The sequence below is a fragment of the Drosophila takahashii genome, chromosome X (assembly GCF_030179915.1).
Source record: "Drosophila takahashii strain IR98-3 E-12201 chromosome X, DtakHiC1v2, whole genome shotgun sequence".
Classification (NCBI taxonomy): Eukaryota; Metazoa; Arthropoda; class Insecta; order Diptera; family Drosophilidae; genus Drosophila; species Drosophila takahashii.
In genome coordinates this window covers 20565845-20583723 of record NC_091683.1, presented here as the reverse complement: position 1 = coordinate 20583723, position 17879 = coordinate 20565845, and the positions used below count along the sequence as shown (strand labels likewise).

General features: G+C 38.7%; 5 protein-coding genes across 22 annotated transcripts in view; 3 read left to right on the top strand and 2 right to left on the bottom strand.

Annotated features, from left to right (window-relative positions):
* dnc (phosphodiesterase dunce) overlaps window positions 1-7345 on the top strand; it is a 191260-nt gene extending 183915 nt beyond the window's left edge. For all 17 annotated transcript variants that reach the window (XM_070218249.1, XM_070218251.1, XM_017144627.3 and 14 more), the window contains 6 exons: window positions 2771-3114; window positions 3511-3775; window positions 3844-3958; window positions 4044-4206; window positions 4276-4644; window positions 5431-7345. In XM_070218249.1, the coding sequence (XP_070074350.1) occupies window positions 2771-3114; window positions 3511-3775; window positions 3844-3958; window positions 4044-4206; window positions 4276-4644; window positions 5431-5634 (1460 nt within the window). In that variant the 3' untranslated portion in view covers window positions 5635-7345. The remainder of the gene's footprint in view (window positions 1-2770; window positions 3115-3510; window positions 3776-3843; window positions 3959-4043; window positions 4207-4275; window positions 4645-5430) is intronic.
* Window positions 7346-10402: 3057 nt separating this feature from the next.
* On the bottom strand, window positions 10403-12014 carry LOC108059381 (uncharacterized). The gene is made up of 2 exons (XM_017144613.3): window positions 11603-12014; window positions 10403-11172 (listed from the first exon to the last, which is right to left on the bottom strand). The coding sequence occupies exons 1-2, from the start codon at window positions 11942-11944 to the stop codon at window positions 10540-10542; spliced, it is 975 nt and encodes a 324-aa protein (XP_017000102.2). The 5' UTR covers window positions 11945-12014; the 3' UTR covers window positions 10403-10539.
* A 374-nt stretch (window positions 12015-12388) lies between these two features.
* LOC108059388 (uncharacterized) lies at window positions 12389-13311 on the bottom strand. Its single transcript, XM_017144622.3, has 2 exons — window positions 13196-13311; window positions 12389-13096 (listed from the first exon to the last, which is right to left on the bottom strand). The coding sequence occupies exon 2, from the start codon at window positions 13076-13078 to the stop codon at window positions 12470-12472; it is 609 nt and encodes a 202-aa protein (XP_017000111.2). The 5' UTR covers window positions 13079-13096; window positions 13196-13311; the 3' UTR covers window positions 12389-12469.
* Window positions 13312-13824: 513 nt separating this feature from the next.
* Window positions 13825-14739, top strand: LOC108059386 (uncharacterized). 2 transcript variants are annotated; one of them, XM_017144620.3, is made up of 2 exons: window positions 13825-13963; window positions 14025-14738. In XM_017144620.3, the coding sequence occupies exon 2, from the start codon at window positions 14043-14045 to the stop codon at window positions 14649-14651; it is 609 nt and encodes a 202-aa protein (XP_017000109.2). In that variant the 5' UTR covers window positions 13825-13963; window positions 14025-14042; the 3' UTR covers window positions 14652-14738. The 2 variants fall into 2 exon arrangements, with proteins under 2 accessions (XP_017000109.2, XP_070074878.1); XM_070218777.1 differs by having other exon boundaries at window positions 13860-13932; window positions 14025-14739.
* A 367-nt stretch (window positions 14740-15106) lies between these two features.
* On the top strand, window positions 15107-16790 carry LOC108059382 (uncharacterized). The gene is made up of 2 exons (XM_017144614.3): window positions 15107-15518; window positions 15949-16790. The coding sequence occupies exons 1-2, from the start codon at window positions 15177-15179 to the stop codon at window positions 16684-16686; spliced, it is 1080 nt and encodes a 359-aa protein (XP_017000103.2). The 5' UTR covers window positions 15107-15176; the 3' UTR covers window positions 16687-16790.
* Window positions 16791-17879: the final 1089 nt, after the last annotated feature.

Here is a 17879-nt window from a genome sequence, read left to right as displayed (position 1 = left end):
AAAATGCTCAAGGGAAGGTCGAAAAAAACCATACTCTATCCCATTTATACTCTTTTTTTAAATTAAATTTTTCTTTTTTTATTGTTTTTAAAATATTTTCAGGAGAAGCGTCTTAAAAATAATAACTAATGTCTTTAGAATACAATTTTATCAATACATTAAAGATAGGACATATTAATAGGGCATTTGCGTCAAAAGAAGTCGAAGTCGCTGTTTCTTCCAATTCTTCCCCTTTTTTCTCGAATTGAAAGTGCAAAATTAAATTATGCAGAGCAGCATAAAAACAGATGAAGTGGAAATTTCATTGTTTAACCTGCGAGCCAAGCCCCCAAAGCGGAGACCTCTGCACGCCCACTGCCGTTCCCCATTTTCCCCAAAAAGTTTTCCCCCTCCCCCGGCGCACTTTCCCCCTGCCACTTTCCACTTTTCCACTTTTGTTCAAACCAAAGCCACTTTTGTGGCACTTTGTGCGGGGAACGAGAATTTTTTGCGACGGTTAAAGAGTGACTTGCACGGCAGAATAAAGCATTAAAATTAGTATATTCGGTAGTTTCTAATTTATAATAGTAAAAAATCAAAATATAAATTTTTTTAATTGCAAAAATAAATAAATTTTTAAGTTACAGCTCATTTAAAATAAAGATTTAAAATAAAAATATAATTCTATACATTTTAACCTCTTAAAAATAATTTATATTTAATAAAAATTCTTAGATAATACCAAAAAAAATCCTATATTAAAATCAACTATTTTTAAAAACTCTCTAGAAATATTTGACAGTGTATATGTATATAGTTGCGTACTTTTAATGTGATTTCAGAGAGGTAAAGAGATTTCCGATTGCTATCCTATTTTTTCTGTGCAAACTGGGCGGTGGGCGGCGTGGGCGTGGCCAAACAAAGGGGCCGCACCTAGTCGAAAAGCGAAAAATAAAAAAAAGAAAGAGTTGAAAGCGCAGAAAAAAATAAAGGAACAGGGGCGGTGGGAGCGAAAGGATATCGGGCATATTTGCACATTTGTCCATATTTCTGCTTCACTGGGCACCCAGTGAAAAGGGGGGCTATAGAGGACCGGGGGCTAATGTGACCTTCTCGGGATCTAAGGCTACCTTTTCACTAGAATTTTCAGGCCTAACCCAACTAACTTGTTGTTGCCGTAGTTTATCAAGCATAAAATCGCATTTGGGGGATACACACAGAGCAAAAAAAAAAGAAAGTCCCACACACACACACACGACTGCCTAATGTCCATTTGTAACACTTCATTTGAAACAGAAGCCTCGACCTCGAAAGTCAAAAAAAAAAAGAAACAGAAATAAAGGGGGGAAAACTCTCGAAAAATTCTGGTGGGGAAAAAACAGATTTCAACACCTGAAAATCGCCGTAGGAAACGGGAAAATAGCAAAGGGAATATGAAGAGAAAGTGGAGAAAGCATATGCAAAACAAGATGCTGCCGCACACACGTCAGGTGGAATACATTTCCATTTCCCCTCGAAAGAGATTTCAGACCCTCCGAAGAAAAAGTGTCGTAAAAAGTGGAAAACAAAAAGAAAAGCCACAAAAAAAAAGAATTTTTGGAGAATATTTATGCGTTGTCAAGCTGATAGAGTTGGCAAAAGAAACACGTTTTTTTAATATTTTTTAAAGAAATTTAATAAAAGGGAAAAATCACAGGAAATCGCAACAATTTAAGGCTTTAAAATCTTTAAAATTCACATTTTCCTTGACCAACAGCTGAAAATATATGAGCAGACATTACAACCTTTAAAAGGACGAAATCCTGTCACTTTTGATGTGTACGTTCTTGCAAATAACCCCAACCACCCCAACCTTTTCGCATTGCGCCTCGTTATTTATGTTTCATATGTAGTTTTTAGTTTTTACCGGCAAACGAAAATTCAACGCAATTTGGAATTTGAAATGAATATTAATTTATGCACAGGCAATTTGAATTTGCTCTTCATGCCAAAAACAACGACAAACAAACAAACAAGCGATTGTGTGTGCGGTGGACGGTGGGGCAACAAGGGGTTAAGGGTTAAGGGCTGAGGGCTAAGGGCTCAGGGTGGCGGCCCCAAAAAGTAGGCAATGGAATTTTGAATGGGAAACTGCAAAAGTTTTGCTTGTTTGCCGTCGAACGCTTGAATATTTATATGGCTGTTTAAGCACCGAGTAAGAAGGCCCTGAGAAATGCGAGTTGAAGGACTTGGGTCGCTGCTCCACATCTCTGCATCCCTTGGCCCAGATATATAGATATAGATATATATAGATATATGTAGATAAGGCCGGGGGTGATGTTCGTTCTCTGGCACATGTGTGTTCGTGGCAGGCGATGATGTACTTTATGCCTGTTTGTCTTGGCTTTCTAAGGTATAAGAGAGCCCTAAAAAACAGAGCCGGTATATAAAGTCTGTTCAAAAAAAAAAAAAAAATATAGAATATATTTCAAGTCTTTTCAAAAATATCAAAAAAATATATTACACATTCATTTGAATTATTTCTATATTTTATTTAGCAAGTTTTCTGTAATGATAGGGATTTTGTATTTATTTTTTGCTACTAAGAAAATGAATCCTAGACTAATAAACCAAAAACTAAGTTAGAAATAAGTATTGCATAAATTTTTGCTTGTAATTATTTTTATGTATTTTCTATTTTTAACTAATTTTTATACACTGATTATAATTACTTTAAAAATTAAATTAAATTAAAATGTAATAGTTATATCAAATATTTAACTCTGCTTTTTTTCTGATATTTCCCATACAGACAAGCAGCAGGAGTTCGACTTGCCGTCGCTGCGCGTGGAGGATAATCCGGAGCTGGTGGCCGCCAATGCCGCCGCCAGCGGCCAGCAGTCCGCTGGCCAGTACGCCCGCTCCCGCTCCCCCCGCGGCCCGCCCATGTCGCAGATCAGCGGCGTGAAGCGGCCCCTTTCGCACACCAACAGCTTCACCGGCGAACGGCTGCCCACCTTCGGCGTGGAGACGCCCAGGGAGAACGAGCTGGGCACCCTGCTCGGCGAACTGGACACCTGGGGCATCCAGATATTCAGCATCGGCGAGTTCAGCGTCAACCGACCGCTCACCAGTGTGGCATACACCATATTTCAGGTGGGTAAAGTCGAAACGGTCTAAACGGAAGTAAATCAAGTGATTTAAGGAGGCTAGCGGATCTAAAATATGTATATTTTCTGATTTGATTTGCGAACTTTAATTACTTGTCCTATATTTAAACAAATTTTTATCAATGTCGATTTTTTCTATAAATCAATTTTGCGCTAGTATCAAGTTTTTTTTATGACGACTTCCTTAAACCTATAAATTTGTAGACATAAGCTTTAATGCTTTCATTTTTCAAAAACAATTTCCTATTAAGTAAGTAAAAATATCCCAGAAACTCAGAGCTAAAAACTACTTTTTAATATAGATTTAAATAGATTAGAATAGTATTTCATCTATAAATTATATTAATATTTTCTCCTCTTCTCTTTTCTTCAAACCCAACAGAGTAGAGAATTACTGACCAGTCTTATGATACCACCGAAAACTTTTCTTAACTTTATGACTACTCTGGAGGACCACTACGTCAAAGACAATCCGTTTCACAATTCGCTGCATGCCGCCGACGTGACCCAGAGCACCAATGTGCTACTCAATACACCGGCGCTGGAGGGCGTATTCACACCGCTCGAGGTGGGCGGGGCACTGTTCGCCGCTTGCATCCACGATGTTGATCATCCCGGCTTAACCAATCAGTTCTTGGTTAACTCAAGTGGGTGTTTTAAATATATTTCTTAAGAATTTATTAAAATACTAATTATTTGATTGATTTTTCCGCAGGTTCCGAACTAGCATTAATGTACAATGACGAATCTGTTTTGGAAAATCATCATTTAGCTGTTGCCTTTAAATTATTGCAAAATCAAGGATGTGATATATTCTGTAATATGCAAAAGTGAGTTCTTAGAAATAAATTCCATTATTACCAAGCAAAAATGTCCATATTAAATATATTTATTTTTATTTGTTTTCTTGCCCAGGAAACAACGCCAAACATTGAGGAAAATGGTTATTGATATTGTGCTGTCCACGGACATGTCCAAGCACATGAGTCTGCTGGCCGACCTGAAGACAATGGTGGAAACCAAGAAGGTGGCCGGCTCCGGAGTCCTGCTGCTGGACAACTACACCGATCGCATACAGGTAAGACACACTGATATATGATATTACATTAAATGGAATCATCACTAACCTATATATATATTTAATTAGGTGCTCGAGAATCTGGTGCACTGCGCCGATCTGAGCAATCCCACCAAGCCGCTGCCGCTTTACAAGCGCTGGGTGGCCCTGCTCATGGAGGAGTTCTTCCTGCAGGGCGACAAGGAGCGCGAGTCGGGCATGGACATCAGTCCCATGTGCGATCGCCACAACGCCACCATCGAGAAGTCGCAGGTGGGCTTCATCGACTATATCGTCCACCCGCTGTGGGAGACCTGGGCGGACCTGGTGCACCCGGACGCCCAGGACATACTCGACACGCTTGAAGAGAACAGAGACTACTACCAGAGCATGATACCGCCCTCGCCGCCGCCGTCGGGGGTCGATGAGAATCCGCAGGAGGACAGGATACGCTTTCAAGTGAGCTTCGCCCCGAAAACTACAGAAATCAAATCCCTTACTGACCTGCAAACAAATTAAGGGGCATATTATAATAGTAACTAGAAAAACCTTAAAACTAGCCTTTTGTCATTTTAAACATTTTTAACAATTATCTTTGAATGAAACAAATAATTACGGTTTTTTATATTACATCATTGAATCATATAATGATAATATTTTTAAGAACACGTTCTCAATTAATAACCTGGACTAGATTTGCTATTTCTAAATATTTATGTTGTGTTTCCCTTTAAAACATCGATATTATCGAAAAGATATTGTCCAAATATAGAAAATATCGATACTATTCAGGCTCTAGCCTGGATTCTTGAATATTCTTATTTTATTATTATTAAAGAAATAAAAAAAACTTGCTGTGTTATAATATTTAACCAATATTGACCTCGAGTTTGCCAAGAAAGAAATTGTTAATGAATGACTTACAGATTACTTAAGCCCACCATATTAAAATTTAAAAGTAGTAATATAATTTTTTAGTATTTATAGCAATACTTTACATCAAAAGAAATATTATTGTACTATTGGAGCTTTACAATTTAATTTTTAGCAGTGATTTTTACAAGTAATTACAAATAAGTTCTCAGTTAAATACAACATTTAAAGGTCAGGCTTATAAAATACATTATGTGAGATTTTTGCTTATTTTCCATAGGCTATATGCTATCAGTAATTTGTTCCACTTTACCCTTGTCAGTTGTGATTTCCAGTGTATGCCAAACCCACTAATTTTGATCCATCCCACAGGTAACCCTGGAGGAGTCCGACCAGGAGAACCTCGCCGAGCTGGAGGAGGGCGACGAGAGTGGCGGCGAGAGCACCACCACCGGAACAACCGGAACCACCGCCGCCTCCGCGCTGGGCGGGGCTGGGGGCGGTGGCGGTGCTGGCGGGGGCGTGGCACCCAGGACGGGTGGCTGCCAAAACCAACCGCAGCACGGTGGAATGTGACGGAGAGTCGTGGGAATTTATCGCAAAATACAGGAAAAGGCTCACAACTTTTTCCTATTACGTTAGTGACTACTATTAACACACAAAAACCAAACAAAAACCAAAAACGAAAAACTCAAAAAAAAACAAAGAAAAACTCTTGGAAAAATGCAAAAAAAAAATACAAAAAAAAACCAAAAAGCCAACTAAAGAAATATTAAACAAATGTTTAAAGCATACAAAGAATCCAAAACAGCAATAGCAAAAGTACCGTTTAACTTATAAAGCCTAGAGAAAAACGAAAAAGGAAATTAGAAATTTACTTAATGGAACACCGAGATTGATGTTGAAAATACACTGAAAAAAAGAGATCACGAGGAGATGAGCTAACTAAGAGAAATCTTACATATTGTTAAACGTACACACACACACTAAATCCAAGACAAAGCAAAGATAATGAGAAACCCCATTGATAAGTAATACTAAGAAGATACCAAAACTACCGCCCCCTTCCCCCAATTATATAGACGATTTTTGTTGCATGTGTAGGCAAATGATTTTTGTTAAATTCATCTGAAGTGGGACATCAATCGGAGAAAAACCCCCTGAGCCCCCTAACCAAGTCTCCTCTTTTAAACCATTGACTAAAGTGAAATATTTAAAAACAAGAAAAACAACCGAACGGAAGGAATAATTAATACGACTTAGCTTAAGAGAAGTTTTTAAGTTTTGAATGTTTTGCATGCCCGAACAGATTCATTTTACTCGATTGATAACGTTAGATCTAACTTTAGACCGATTAACGCTAACGGCAACACACATATGGAATTTTTTATGATTTAGACCCCAGCGATAGAAGCGAAAACAAAAAGAAAAACAAAAACTAAAACCAACCATGTTAAGTGTAAGAACCCAGTGAATTAAACCAAAATTGAAAGCCACCCGAGTTAAGACCATTTAATTCAAATCTAAATCCAAATCCCGAACCCCAAACAACAAAGAAGAACAGTCTACAGCCAGACTGTAGTTGTATAGTAATATATATGATATAAATATTTTTTTTTAATATTATTTGTAAATAATTTAAATGTTGGACTCGAATTTAAATCAAGCGGCTAGCAAATGTTGCAGCCAAACTAAAACTAAAATGAAAACAAAGCCAAAAACACATAAATAACATAAATAAGGAAGTAAGTGGAGAGAAAAAAAGGAAGGTGGAAAAGAAAGGAAAAACTATTGTACAATTAGCTAAAGAATTTCCATTTCAATTTTCGATTTTCGATTTGAATTGCAATTTGATTTGCTTCCAGAAAACAAGAGAAAGAGAAAGATGATAAAGATATAGAAAAGGAAAGGAGAAGAGATGAGAAGAAAAGAAATTAGAGAGAGATAAACCGAAAATAATGTCAAACGCTGTCTTCGCAAATATTTTTCGCTATATATTTACTTATATCATTATTTACTAGTTACTAAGCTACTTACTGAGCCACACAATTTAAAAACGAAAGAGACAAGACACCCGGTCGAGAAAGAGAGGGAGCATCGATGAATTTAGTGAACAAACATTAAACTTACTGGCAGAAAGCACACAATTTACAAACCACAAAGCAAACCACCAGAAAAGACTCTTCAAGCACAAGCAATTTTTAGTTTTCCAAATGAAAAATGAAAAACCAAAGCAAAGCAAAACCAACACACAAAGGAAAAGCAAAACAAGAAAAAACAAAAAACACAGATATAAACCGAAAAAGTCATTGGCTATAATACGATTATTTATACCTAACCTATACGGATACATATATAGATATATAGACATATACCATATGCTATATGCATAGGTAAAGTCACGATACTGGCGCTGGTGCGCGGATCGATCAATGTGGCAGGCCAAATTCTAAACGCGCATAATTTAACTATTGTTTAATATTATGTTTTATTGTTATTAATTTATTACCCAAAAACATTATTTTTTTCAGACCTAGTGCTATACATTTATTTTTGTGTTTAAGCGGGCAGGATCCGCGCATAAAATAGTGTTTTTTTTATAACAAATATATATATGATATGATATGATATATGATATGTGAATGAAATGTAATGAAATGAAATGGAACCTTGATGGTCTAAAAATATCATTAAAAAACGAGATGCAAAGTTGAAGAACAAGATACTTTATAGCAATTTAAGCAGCATTGTAAATGTGCGCTTCAGAATTACTTTTTTCGAAACTTAATCAACCTTCAGCAAATACAGCAAGATATATTACCTACATACATATATTATTAATTAAACCATAGTTGCGACAAAAACAAAAATGACGGCAAGTCCATGGCGAACTTAAACAAAAACCAAAACAAAAAGCTACTTTAACAAATTGAGTGAAATAAATAAAAGAAAGAAAAAAAAGCAAACAAAACCAAATGACTTTTTTCTCCTCTCACAAAACAAAAACTAAGCTAGAAAACAAAATAAGTAACTGAAGAAAATGAACTACTAATAATATTGTATTTGTAACACGAATTTCCCTGCGAGTGAAGTCTTTCCGTAGAACCATAGAGCCGGAAAAACCGAAAACCTAGAGAGATTCCCCCACAGAGACACCGGTTCATGCTGGTTATAATGTAACTTAACAGAGTATTAACCGAACATTTAACTTTATATGCATACCAACATATATAGATATATACTAGGCATATATGCAGTAACGGATGTAACATTTGATGTATACTCGAGTTAAAACTTAACCTAACCAGATGTTGTACGTGTATGTGTAATTCGACGAACTTAAAGTCCGAACCCGCAGTGCAGATCATCCAGTAAAAAGTTAAAATCATCCCCATGAGAACAAGCAATTTATAGTTAAAAACAAAAATCGAAAAGTATCTGAATGTAATTGTTAGAAACATGCCAAGCAAAACCGAAAGAAAACCAGCAAGTTATATAGGCATCTATATTAGACCCCCCAAACCCCAACCCCCCAACCCCCCCCCCCCCACTCAATTTTTGACTGAAATTGAAATTGAATCGTCTAGTAGAGGCACTCGATGCGTATTCCCTGTATTTTTGTCTGATTTTCCCTATTGACGTGCCGCCAATTATATCAGTGTATATAACTATTAAAAGGAAATCAAATATATATATCTATATATATTTAACGCATATATTGCACACATAGAGTTATGTAGCGTCATGTGTCATCAAGGATACCCACTTACATAAAGGGATATATATACATATATACGAGAAAAAGTGAAAAAGTAAAAGGTACATATTTATATGGGTAGCGAGAGATCAGCATTTGTAGCACAGGTTGGCCAAATTTTTGGGAATCACGAGTCAAGTTGCCGAAGGAAAAGAAACCAAATGAAAACTGTTTGTTGTGCTGTTAGCCGTAAATGAGAACTTTTTTTTGAGATAACTTAATAACTATACATAAATATATATTACAGTATATGTATCTATAACTATATAAAGCAGGCGACAAAAACAGATACCAGAAAATACCAGAAAAAGAAAACCAAACAAAAATACCAAAAAAAGAAAAAGAAGAGAGAGAAAATAATACAAACGATATTGAAATGGCAAGTTTTGTACTATAATGAAATGAGAAAACACCAAAGACGAATGCAAAACAAAAAGAATGAAACCAAACACAAAACAAAATATACAAAAACTATACTAAAAGGATACAAAAAAAAAATACCATAAATTGTGCGCTGGCGACGACGGTTGTTAGAAAGAAATAATGGAAGGAAGGGAAATGTTGCTTGAGGTACCGATTGTAGACGAGTCCTTCCGATTCGCAGGTCGGCATTTCAGGCGAGTGGAGAATATCGGGAGATATTATATACATATAGATCACGTAACGCTGGCGTTACTGGGCAAACAGTTAGGCATTTTTTTTTGTTTTTTGGAAATTTATACAATTACATTTACAAAAGGCTCACCCACAACTACAACAAGAACAAGGACAACACAATACACACACACTACACACATATTGAAGGAAAAAGGGAAGCTATTAGCTGGGTCAAAATTCTGGGGATTTCGAACCGAGAGAAGAAAATGAAAAATGAATGCGGAAAATCGGCAAATTATTTACCACTGAACTTGATCAGGCGTACTATAGTACCAAATAGGGCTTACCCAGACTAAGTCACCCAGAATCCAAAATAAATATATATATATATGTAGTTACGAGCTGGCTTTTGTTGTTTCGTTATTGTTTCGGTTATGTTTCGCCTCTCTCAGAATTACCATATACATATATATGTATATTCTATGTATATATATGTAGTTATGTATGTGAAAAGCGTAATCATTTATGAAATTAATGAAAATCTACCCTGAAAACCAAGAGAAAACCCAAAGTCAAATACATAATTGCATGCAAGAGTAAGTAATATTAATGAAACCTAAGAAAGAAAGTCACTCTGTTTGGCGATAAAAAAGAAATGACCGCATGGCAAATGATATATGATAAAACAATGGGAAGATTAGATGACATTATGAACAGATTTGAATGAGTATGGAATATGGAATACAGACGAGAAATGAAAATGAAAACCTAATGAATCTAAATAAATGAAAAGATAATATTTAAAAATATTCGAGTTGGTTTATTTCTTCAAGGCATCCTTTTTCAGCGATATTGGCGGCTGTATACGTATACTTCCTTACTATTAAATTTACTTACATTTTTTTTTTTGGGAGACATAGTAAACATTTCCAGTTTTCAAATGTACTTTTGTTATATTTTACATGGTAATTAAAAAAACAAAAATTAAAATAAAATTTAATTTAATTACGAGCAAAAGCATTTTAATATTTATTCTCTTGCTTTTGAATTTTTATATAGTTTATTTCTTTACAGTTTAATCAATAAATCGGTGAACTATTACTGAAGCGAAACGGATCACTACATCGTTACTTATAGAAATCATATTCAGACGCAGCATTTGTAAGATCGATCTTTGCACGGGAAATTTCGACTTCTCCTTCTGCATCCTCAGATATATCATTTCGGTATATGTCTTCCAAACTCGAAGAGGAAGGGCACAGGAAGAGTGCGTTTTGGGCCTCTTGAGTGCCTTGTATTGGAGATTCTCGAACAATTGGCCATTGACCTTCTTCCAGGACTGGAGAAGGATTTCCTACATCGCACTCGCTTCCAAAGGCAGACCCGAAATTCGAGCGAACAGGAAACAAGCAACTCATTGAACCTTCCTTTCCTTCACCCTCATTTGCGTCCATTTTGTCCTCTTTATCATCCCTAACAAGTGTTGGCAAGTTCTGAAAAACTCGCGGATAGGTCCATCCTGGAGTGCCGAAAAGTGGCTGGGGATCGGTGATCTCATTCTGAACTTCCGCCGGCACATCCAGTTCCATACTTTCAACCCTTTCGGGCTGGTCGAGACCTTGATGCGGAGTGGCGACTTTCGTCTTCTTTTGAATGCGCTTACGCGGCTTAGGCATCTCCTTTCCAGGAATCGGAGTCTCAATCAACATATTGGTGTCCGGCTGACTCGGATCCAGGTGTCCGGGACTTCGCTTTCCGCGCTGAAATAGGTAGTAGTATTAATACGTATCCAATAGTTCCCATAGGAATAATAGGAAAATAAGGGATTTGCTATCCCAAATATAATATTTTTTAACATTTTACAATTCTGAAGAATATTGGACAACTTTACTAAGTAGCTGTCATAGGAACAATCAAAAACTTAATGCGAAAATTAATTAATTTTTGAACATATTGTCTTCTACTTTTTGGAATCTCTTTTGAAGTATTTTCGAATGTCGAATTCATTTTACAAACGATAGCTGCCAAAGAAAGGATAGAAAAACGTATGTCGAAATACAAGGAAATCAAGAAATGAAGAACAACTAAATCTAAATGTACCATTTTTGTGAGATTTCTGACACTAGTTAACACTAATCACAGGACTTACTGGATAAATTTCGTTACCGAGTGGATCGCTGCCATACTTACAGCACTCTGCCTAGCACGGCGCAATGGTGCACGAGGTTTAGCCGCATCAGTCGTATTCGTGGTCGGACCAGGCGGAGCCCTCCCCACGCGCCCAAAGACCATGCAGCTGAGCCCGTACTTCTCCGACCCCCTCCGCCTGAGGATCCCCAGCTTCGTTAGGTTGCCCAGCGACTCCTTCACCACCTGTTCTAGGTTCTCCACTGGAAGGCACTTCTTAGTCTGGATCCTCACCTGCTGCGTTATATCATCAAGTCGCACGAAGTCGGTGCGCGACGATTGGAGGGTGCTGACCGCCTTCAGAACATTGCGGTTCATCTTTTTGGGCACTTTAAAGGGGTCCATGACTCAACCGATACGAAGTGTTGATTTGGGGTGCGTGCTGCTAGTGGGAAGTGAGAGATTCGACTGAATGAAAGCTGTCATAAACATGTTTAGGTTGTAGAAGAGTCTACTGGGATTGGGTTCCCAGGAGTTTTTCAATTTTTATACTCCTATACCATTTTCAGCTGAAAAATTGTGCATTCCTAACTGTAATTTGGTTTCGATTTTTTAGTAATTATATATTAGTTTTAGTAAAACAAATTGATTTCAATTTATAACCCTTTGTTGTACAATTCTAAAAGAAAGCGGCGATAAAGCGGACTATAAAGTCCCACTCAATCCAAATCAGTTGATAATTTGATTTAAAAAATGCAGATACTATTGGAATGTAAATGTACGATAATGGGGTCTCTTAAAGCACTCTTTTTCCGGGTTCTGGTAATAAGAATTCGAGCCATAATGTTCACCAATCAATATTTTATTAAAAACGAGTGTTCTTCACTAGTTTTCAAACTCAGTTATGGGTTCCGTGCCTCGCAGAAGGATTCACCTCGGAGACTGGCGGACGAATGGAACGCCTCCCTTCACGCTGGCAATGGAGAGGTCCGGATGCATCTGGGGCGTGGATACATGTCCACTGCCCACGGAAGCGCCTCCAGGGCCTCCTGGGCCTCCAGGAGTTGGGACCGAGGGACGGATCACGAGGTTACTGGGTGGATTGCCCCGGCGAGCGGCGATGAGCTTCTGCAGCTTGCTCACGGCAGTCCCGCGCTGAAGCCCCAACAGTTGACGCATGGCTTCCGGGTCACCGGAGTTGGCCTTCTTCATCAGATTGGAGTCGCATCCCTCGTCGACGACTATGTAGTTGACGACATGCGCATGCGTTCCCGGCTTGATCCGGTAGATGGGCTGGCCGCCAGAGCCTCCGCTGAGCTGCGAAAGGGCCGGAATGTCGCCCATCTTCGCCTGCTCGCCGCCCACCTGGAAGATTGCGGTGTTCCCATCCACGACCAGTGGCTTGGGCATTACGCACGGCGCCGTGACGAACTGGTGGCTCTTCCGCTTGGTCTTGCTCACCACAGCAGCCACTTTGCATGCGGCTGAGCTGCAGGCATCCTCGCCAGAAGCTTTTTTCCCTTGGGCGGAGTTCTGCATTTTGTGGGCCAACGGGTTCTGAGGAGCAGAAATATGAGAAATTACCTATTGAGCAATTAACCCGGGATTTCCCACTATCGCACCAACCGTTTTCCTTAGTTTAATGATTTAACTCACCTTTGGCAAAATCAGCGTCGCCGTCTTCTGGCTTTTTCTACGAAATTGTTAGAGTAAGTCACGTGGGCATGCGTTACAAGCTTAGAAAGGGACAAATATATATGACACTGTGGGATTTTGTAGGATAAGATGGCATGGTCACTTTGAATTTTTCATCCTTAAATTTGAACTTTATAATTGAAACAACTTGAAATGGCTGATTTTAAAGTTCAAAGCTTTGAAAACTAACTTATAATTGGGTGGGCACAATTGTCGGAATTAATAGTTTCTTCTTGTTATGCCGCACGGAGTTCTTTGGCGCTAAAATATTATTTGTATTATTCTTATTGGTTAATAGCACCTAATTGGATTGGTCGCAACAAGTAGTACCGTGCTGACGTATTTTAAAATACCAAAAAATACCAGAAGTTCTTAAAATTGCTCATTAGAACTGACCAATGAAGGTAAATAACTCCGATGGGATCTAAAACCAACGCTGATACTTATAAATTAATACAAAACTATTTCATAGCGTCTAGAAGTTGAAATTGAATTGCTTTTGAGAAATACCTTCCGGATATGATAAACCTAAAAACATTAACACATTTTGCTCAAAGTGACCATGCAATCTTATCCTACAAAATCCCACAGGGTCATACATATTTGTCCCTTTCTAAGCTTGTAACGCATGCCCACGTGACTTACTCTAACAATTTCGTAGAAAAAGCCAGAAGAAGACGACGCTGATTTTGCCAAAGGTTGAGTTAAATCATTTAAATAAGAAAAACGGTTGGTGCGAAATCCCAAGTTAAATACTCAATAGGTAACTTCTCATATTTCTGCTCCTCAGAACCCGTTGGCCCACGAAATGCAGAACTCCGCCCAAGGGAAAAAAGCTTCTGGCGAGGATGCCTGCAGCTCAGCCGCATGCAAAGTGGCTGCTGTGGTGAGCAAGACCAAGCGGAAGAGCCACCAGTTCGTCACGGCGCCGTGCGTAATGCCCAAGCCACTGGTCGTGGATGGGAACACCGCAATCTTCCAGGTGGGCGGCGAGCAGGCGAAGATGGGCGACATTCCGGCCCTTTCGCAGCTCAGCGGAGGCTCTGGCGGCCAGCCCATCTACCGGATCAAGCCGGGAACGCATGCGCATGTCGTCAACTACATAGTCGTCGACGAGGGATGCGACTCCAATCTGATGAAGAAGGCCAACTCCGGTGACCCGGAAGCCATGCGTCAACTGTTGGGGCTTCAGCGCGGGACTGCCGTGAGCAAGCTGCAGAAGCTCATCGCCGCTCGCCGGGGCAATCCACCCAGTAACCTCGTGATCCGTCCCTCGGTCCCAACTCCTGGAGGCCCAGGAGGCCCTGGAGGCGCTTCCGTGGGCAGTGGACATGTATCCACGCCCCAGATGCATCCGGACCTCTCCATTGCCAGCGTGAAGGGAGGCGTTCCATTCGTCCGCCAGTCTCCGAGGTGAATCCTTCTGCGAGGCACGGAACCCATAACTGAGTTTGAAAACTAGTGAAGAACACTCGTTTTTAATAAAATATTGATTGGTGAACATTATGGCTCGAATTCTTATTACCAGAACCCGGAAAAAGAGTGCTTTAAGAGACCCCATTATCGTACATTTACATTCCAATAGTATCTGCATTTTTTAAATCAAATTATCAACTGATTTGGATTGAGTGGGACTTTATAGTCCGCTTTATCGCCGCTTTCTTTTAGAATTGTACAACAAAGGGTTATAAATTGAAATCAATTTGTTTTACTAAAACTAATATATAATTACTAAAAAATCGAAACCAAATTACAGTTAGGAATGCACAATTTTTCAGCTGAAAATGGTATAGGAGTATAAAAATTGAAAAACTCCTGGGAACCCAATCCCAGTAGACTCTTCTACAACCTAAACATGTTTATGACAGCTTTCATTCAGTCGAATCTCTCACTTCCCACTAGCAGCACGCACCCCAAATCAACACTTCGTATCGGTTGAGTCATGGACCCCTTTAAAGTGCCCAAAAAGATGAACCGCAATGTTCTGAAGGCGGTCAGCACCCTCCAATCGTCGCGCACCGACTTCGTGCGACTTGATGATATAACGCAGCAGGTGAGGATCCAGACTAAGAAGTGCCTTCCAGTGGAGAACCTAGAACAGGTGGTGAAGGAGTCGCTGGGCAACCTAACGAAGCTGGGGATCCTCAGGCGGAGGGGGTCGGAGAAGTACGGGCTCAGCTGCATGGTCTTTGGGCGCGTGGGGAGGGCTCCGCCTGGTCCGACCACGAATACGACTGATGCGGCTAAACCTCGTGCACCATTGCGCCGTGCTAGGCAGAGTGCTGTAAGTATGGCAGCGATCCACTCGGTAACGAAATTTATCCAGTAAGTCCTGTGATTAGTGTTAACTAGTGTCAGAAATCTCACAAAAATGGTACATTTAGATTTAGTTGTTCTTCATTTCTTGATTTCCTTGTATTTCGACATACGTTTTTCTATCCTTTCTTTGGCAGCTATCGTTTGTAAAATGAATTCGACATTCGAAAATACTTCAAAAGAGATTCCAAAAAGTAGAAGACAATATGTTCAAAAATTAATTAATTTTCGCATTAAGTTTTTGATTGTTCCTATGACAGCTACTTAGTAAAGTTGTCCAATATTCTTCAGAATTGTAAAATGTTAAAAAATATTATATTTGGGATAGCAAATCCCTTATTTTCCTATTATTCCTATGGGAACTATTGGATACGTATTAATACTACTACCTATTTCAGCGCGGAAAGCGAAGTCCCGGACACCTGGATCCGAGTCAGCCGGACACCAATATGTTGATTGAGACTCCGATTCCTGGAAAGGAGATGCCTAAGCCGCGTAAGCGCATTCAAAAGAAGACGAAAGTCGCCACTCCGCATCAAGGTCTCGACCAGCCCGAAAGGGTTGAAAGTATGGAACTGGATGTGCCGGCGGAAGTTCAGAATGAGATCACCGATCCCCAGCCACTTTTCGGCACTCCAGGATGGACCTATCCGCGAGTTTTTCAGAACTTGCCAACACTTGTTAGGGATGATAAAGAGGACAAAATGGACGCAAATGAGGGTGAAGGAAAGGAAGGTTCAATGAGTTGCTTGTTTCCTGTTCGCTCGAATTTCGGGTCTGCCTTTGGAAGCGAGTGCGATGTAGGAAATCCTTCTCCAGTCCTGGAAGAAGGTCAATGGCCAATTGTTCGAGAATCTCCAATACAAGGCACTCAAGAGGCACAAAACGCGACAAGTCGATATCTAACTTCGTGCTTAGTAGATATTGACAGCACAGATTCCCGAAATTCGTCGATAACTCAAGACTCATATCATTCAAGCGCTTCAAATATGAATATATCGATCGCCCACGGAGAAAACCTACAGTCAACCGATGGAGAAGTCCAAATTTCGAAGTCTTTAAATATCCAAGCAGAGCAATCATCGATCCTGCAAAACCCGCGTCGAAGCGCATCTGAATATGATTTCTATACATAATTTTTTAAATTGTTGTTCCATTTCGCAGAAGTAAGAGTTTATCGAATTGTTGATTATACTTAAACAAAATTCGGCATTAAATATAAATTTAAAATGCTATCAAATATATATTTGTTGGCTTTTGATGCAAAATGTAAAAAGTGTGTTGTTTTTTTGGAAATTTAATTTTTATTTTGCGAAAAAAGGCGAAAAATGTAAATGTCCAGGTTTATATGCCAATAGATTGGAAATTTAATAAGGAGTTCAGAAAGGTATGGCAATCCATATTCGGGTCAATATTTCCTTTGTTTTAGCGAAAAACCTGTTTTGTTTTTTTTTGGAAATTTCGGATTTCGGTTTTTGACAAAAATATGAATTTTTTCTTTTGGTTTTTTTTCTGTACCTTGGCCAAAAATGGTCCTACACCAAAAATACATACTGTTTTTAACAGATAACAAAATTATCAATAAATCCATAACACTTTCCGTGTGATTTTGGAAAAATAAAATTTTCGCCAATTTTTATTTTTTTTATAAGGGGGTAGACCATGATTTTTTTGCGAAAAATAAAAATAAATAAAATATCAAGGTTTAAATTCCAATCGATATGAAATTTAATAAAGAGTTCAGAAAGGTATGACCATTTATATTTGGGTCAATATTTCCATTGCTTTAGCGAAAAAACTGTTTTGATTTAGCGAACAGATAGCTATCAGGGACTTTGACAGGGACTCGAGAAACCGGCCCTAAGTCACTGATCTATTGGATTTGGGCGAGAAGGTTGATTCCTTGGGCTCTGTAAAATGCTGCATACTTTCAAGAAAATAACAGAAAATAATTAAACATTACCGCTCCCCAAAACTATGCACCTTTTTTGCGGCTGTCGAAAAACAGCAGCAGCACAAAAGCGTGCTACAAAATGCGTAGTCATCAGCCCCAGGTTTAAATAAAACTAATTTATTTGTTATTATTGATTCTTTAAAGAAAGTTAATATATGTATACAAATTTTATATTTGTACAAGAATTACATGCTATAAATACATTTAGTTTAAAATAGAAGTTGGACCAAGGAAACATTTGAAACATTTTACATTGCTAGGTGGCGCTTTGGGTGCAATTGTGTAGGAGCATGTACATTATCTACATGCTAAATAATTGTAAGACAATTTCAAAATAACGACTACAATATTTTGTTAATATGTTAAATTTTATAG

Bases quoted from the DNA above. Each gene is read 5' to 3' on its own strand.
- LOC108059381 (XM_017144613.3), bottom strand. From the start codon at position 11,944: ATGGACCCCTTTAAAGTGCCCAAAAAGATGAACCGCAATGTTCTGAAG. The intron at 11,173-11,602 runs GTAAGTATGGCA...TACCTATTTCAG, and splicing joins GCCGTGCTAGGCAGAGTGCT to CGCGGAAAGCGAAGTCCCGG.
- LOC108059386 (XM_070218777.1), top strand. From the start codon at position 14,043: ATGCAGAACTCCGCCCAAGGGAAAAAAGCTTCTGGCGAGGATGCCTGC.
- LOC108059388 (XM_017144622.3), bottom strand. From the start codon at position 13,078: ATGCAGAACTCCGCCCAAGGGAAAAAAGCTTCTGGCGAGGATGCCTGC.
- LOC108059382 (XM_017144614.3), top strand. From the start codon at position 15,177: ATGGACCCCTTTAAAGTGCCCAAAAAGATGAACCGCAATGTTCTGAAG. The intron at 15,519-15,948 runs GTAAGTATGGCA...TACCTATTTCAG, and splicing joins GCCGTGCTAGGCAGAGTGCT to CGCGGAAAGCGAAGTCCCGG.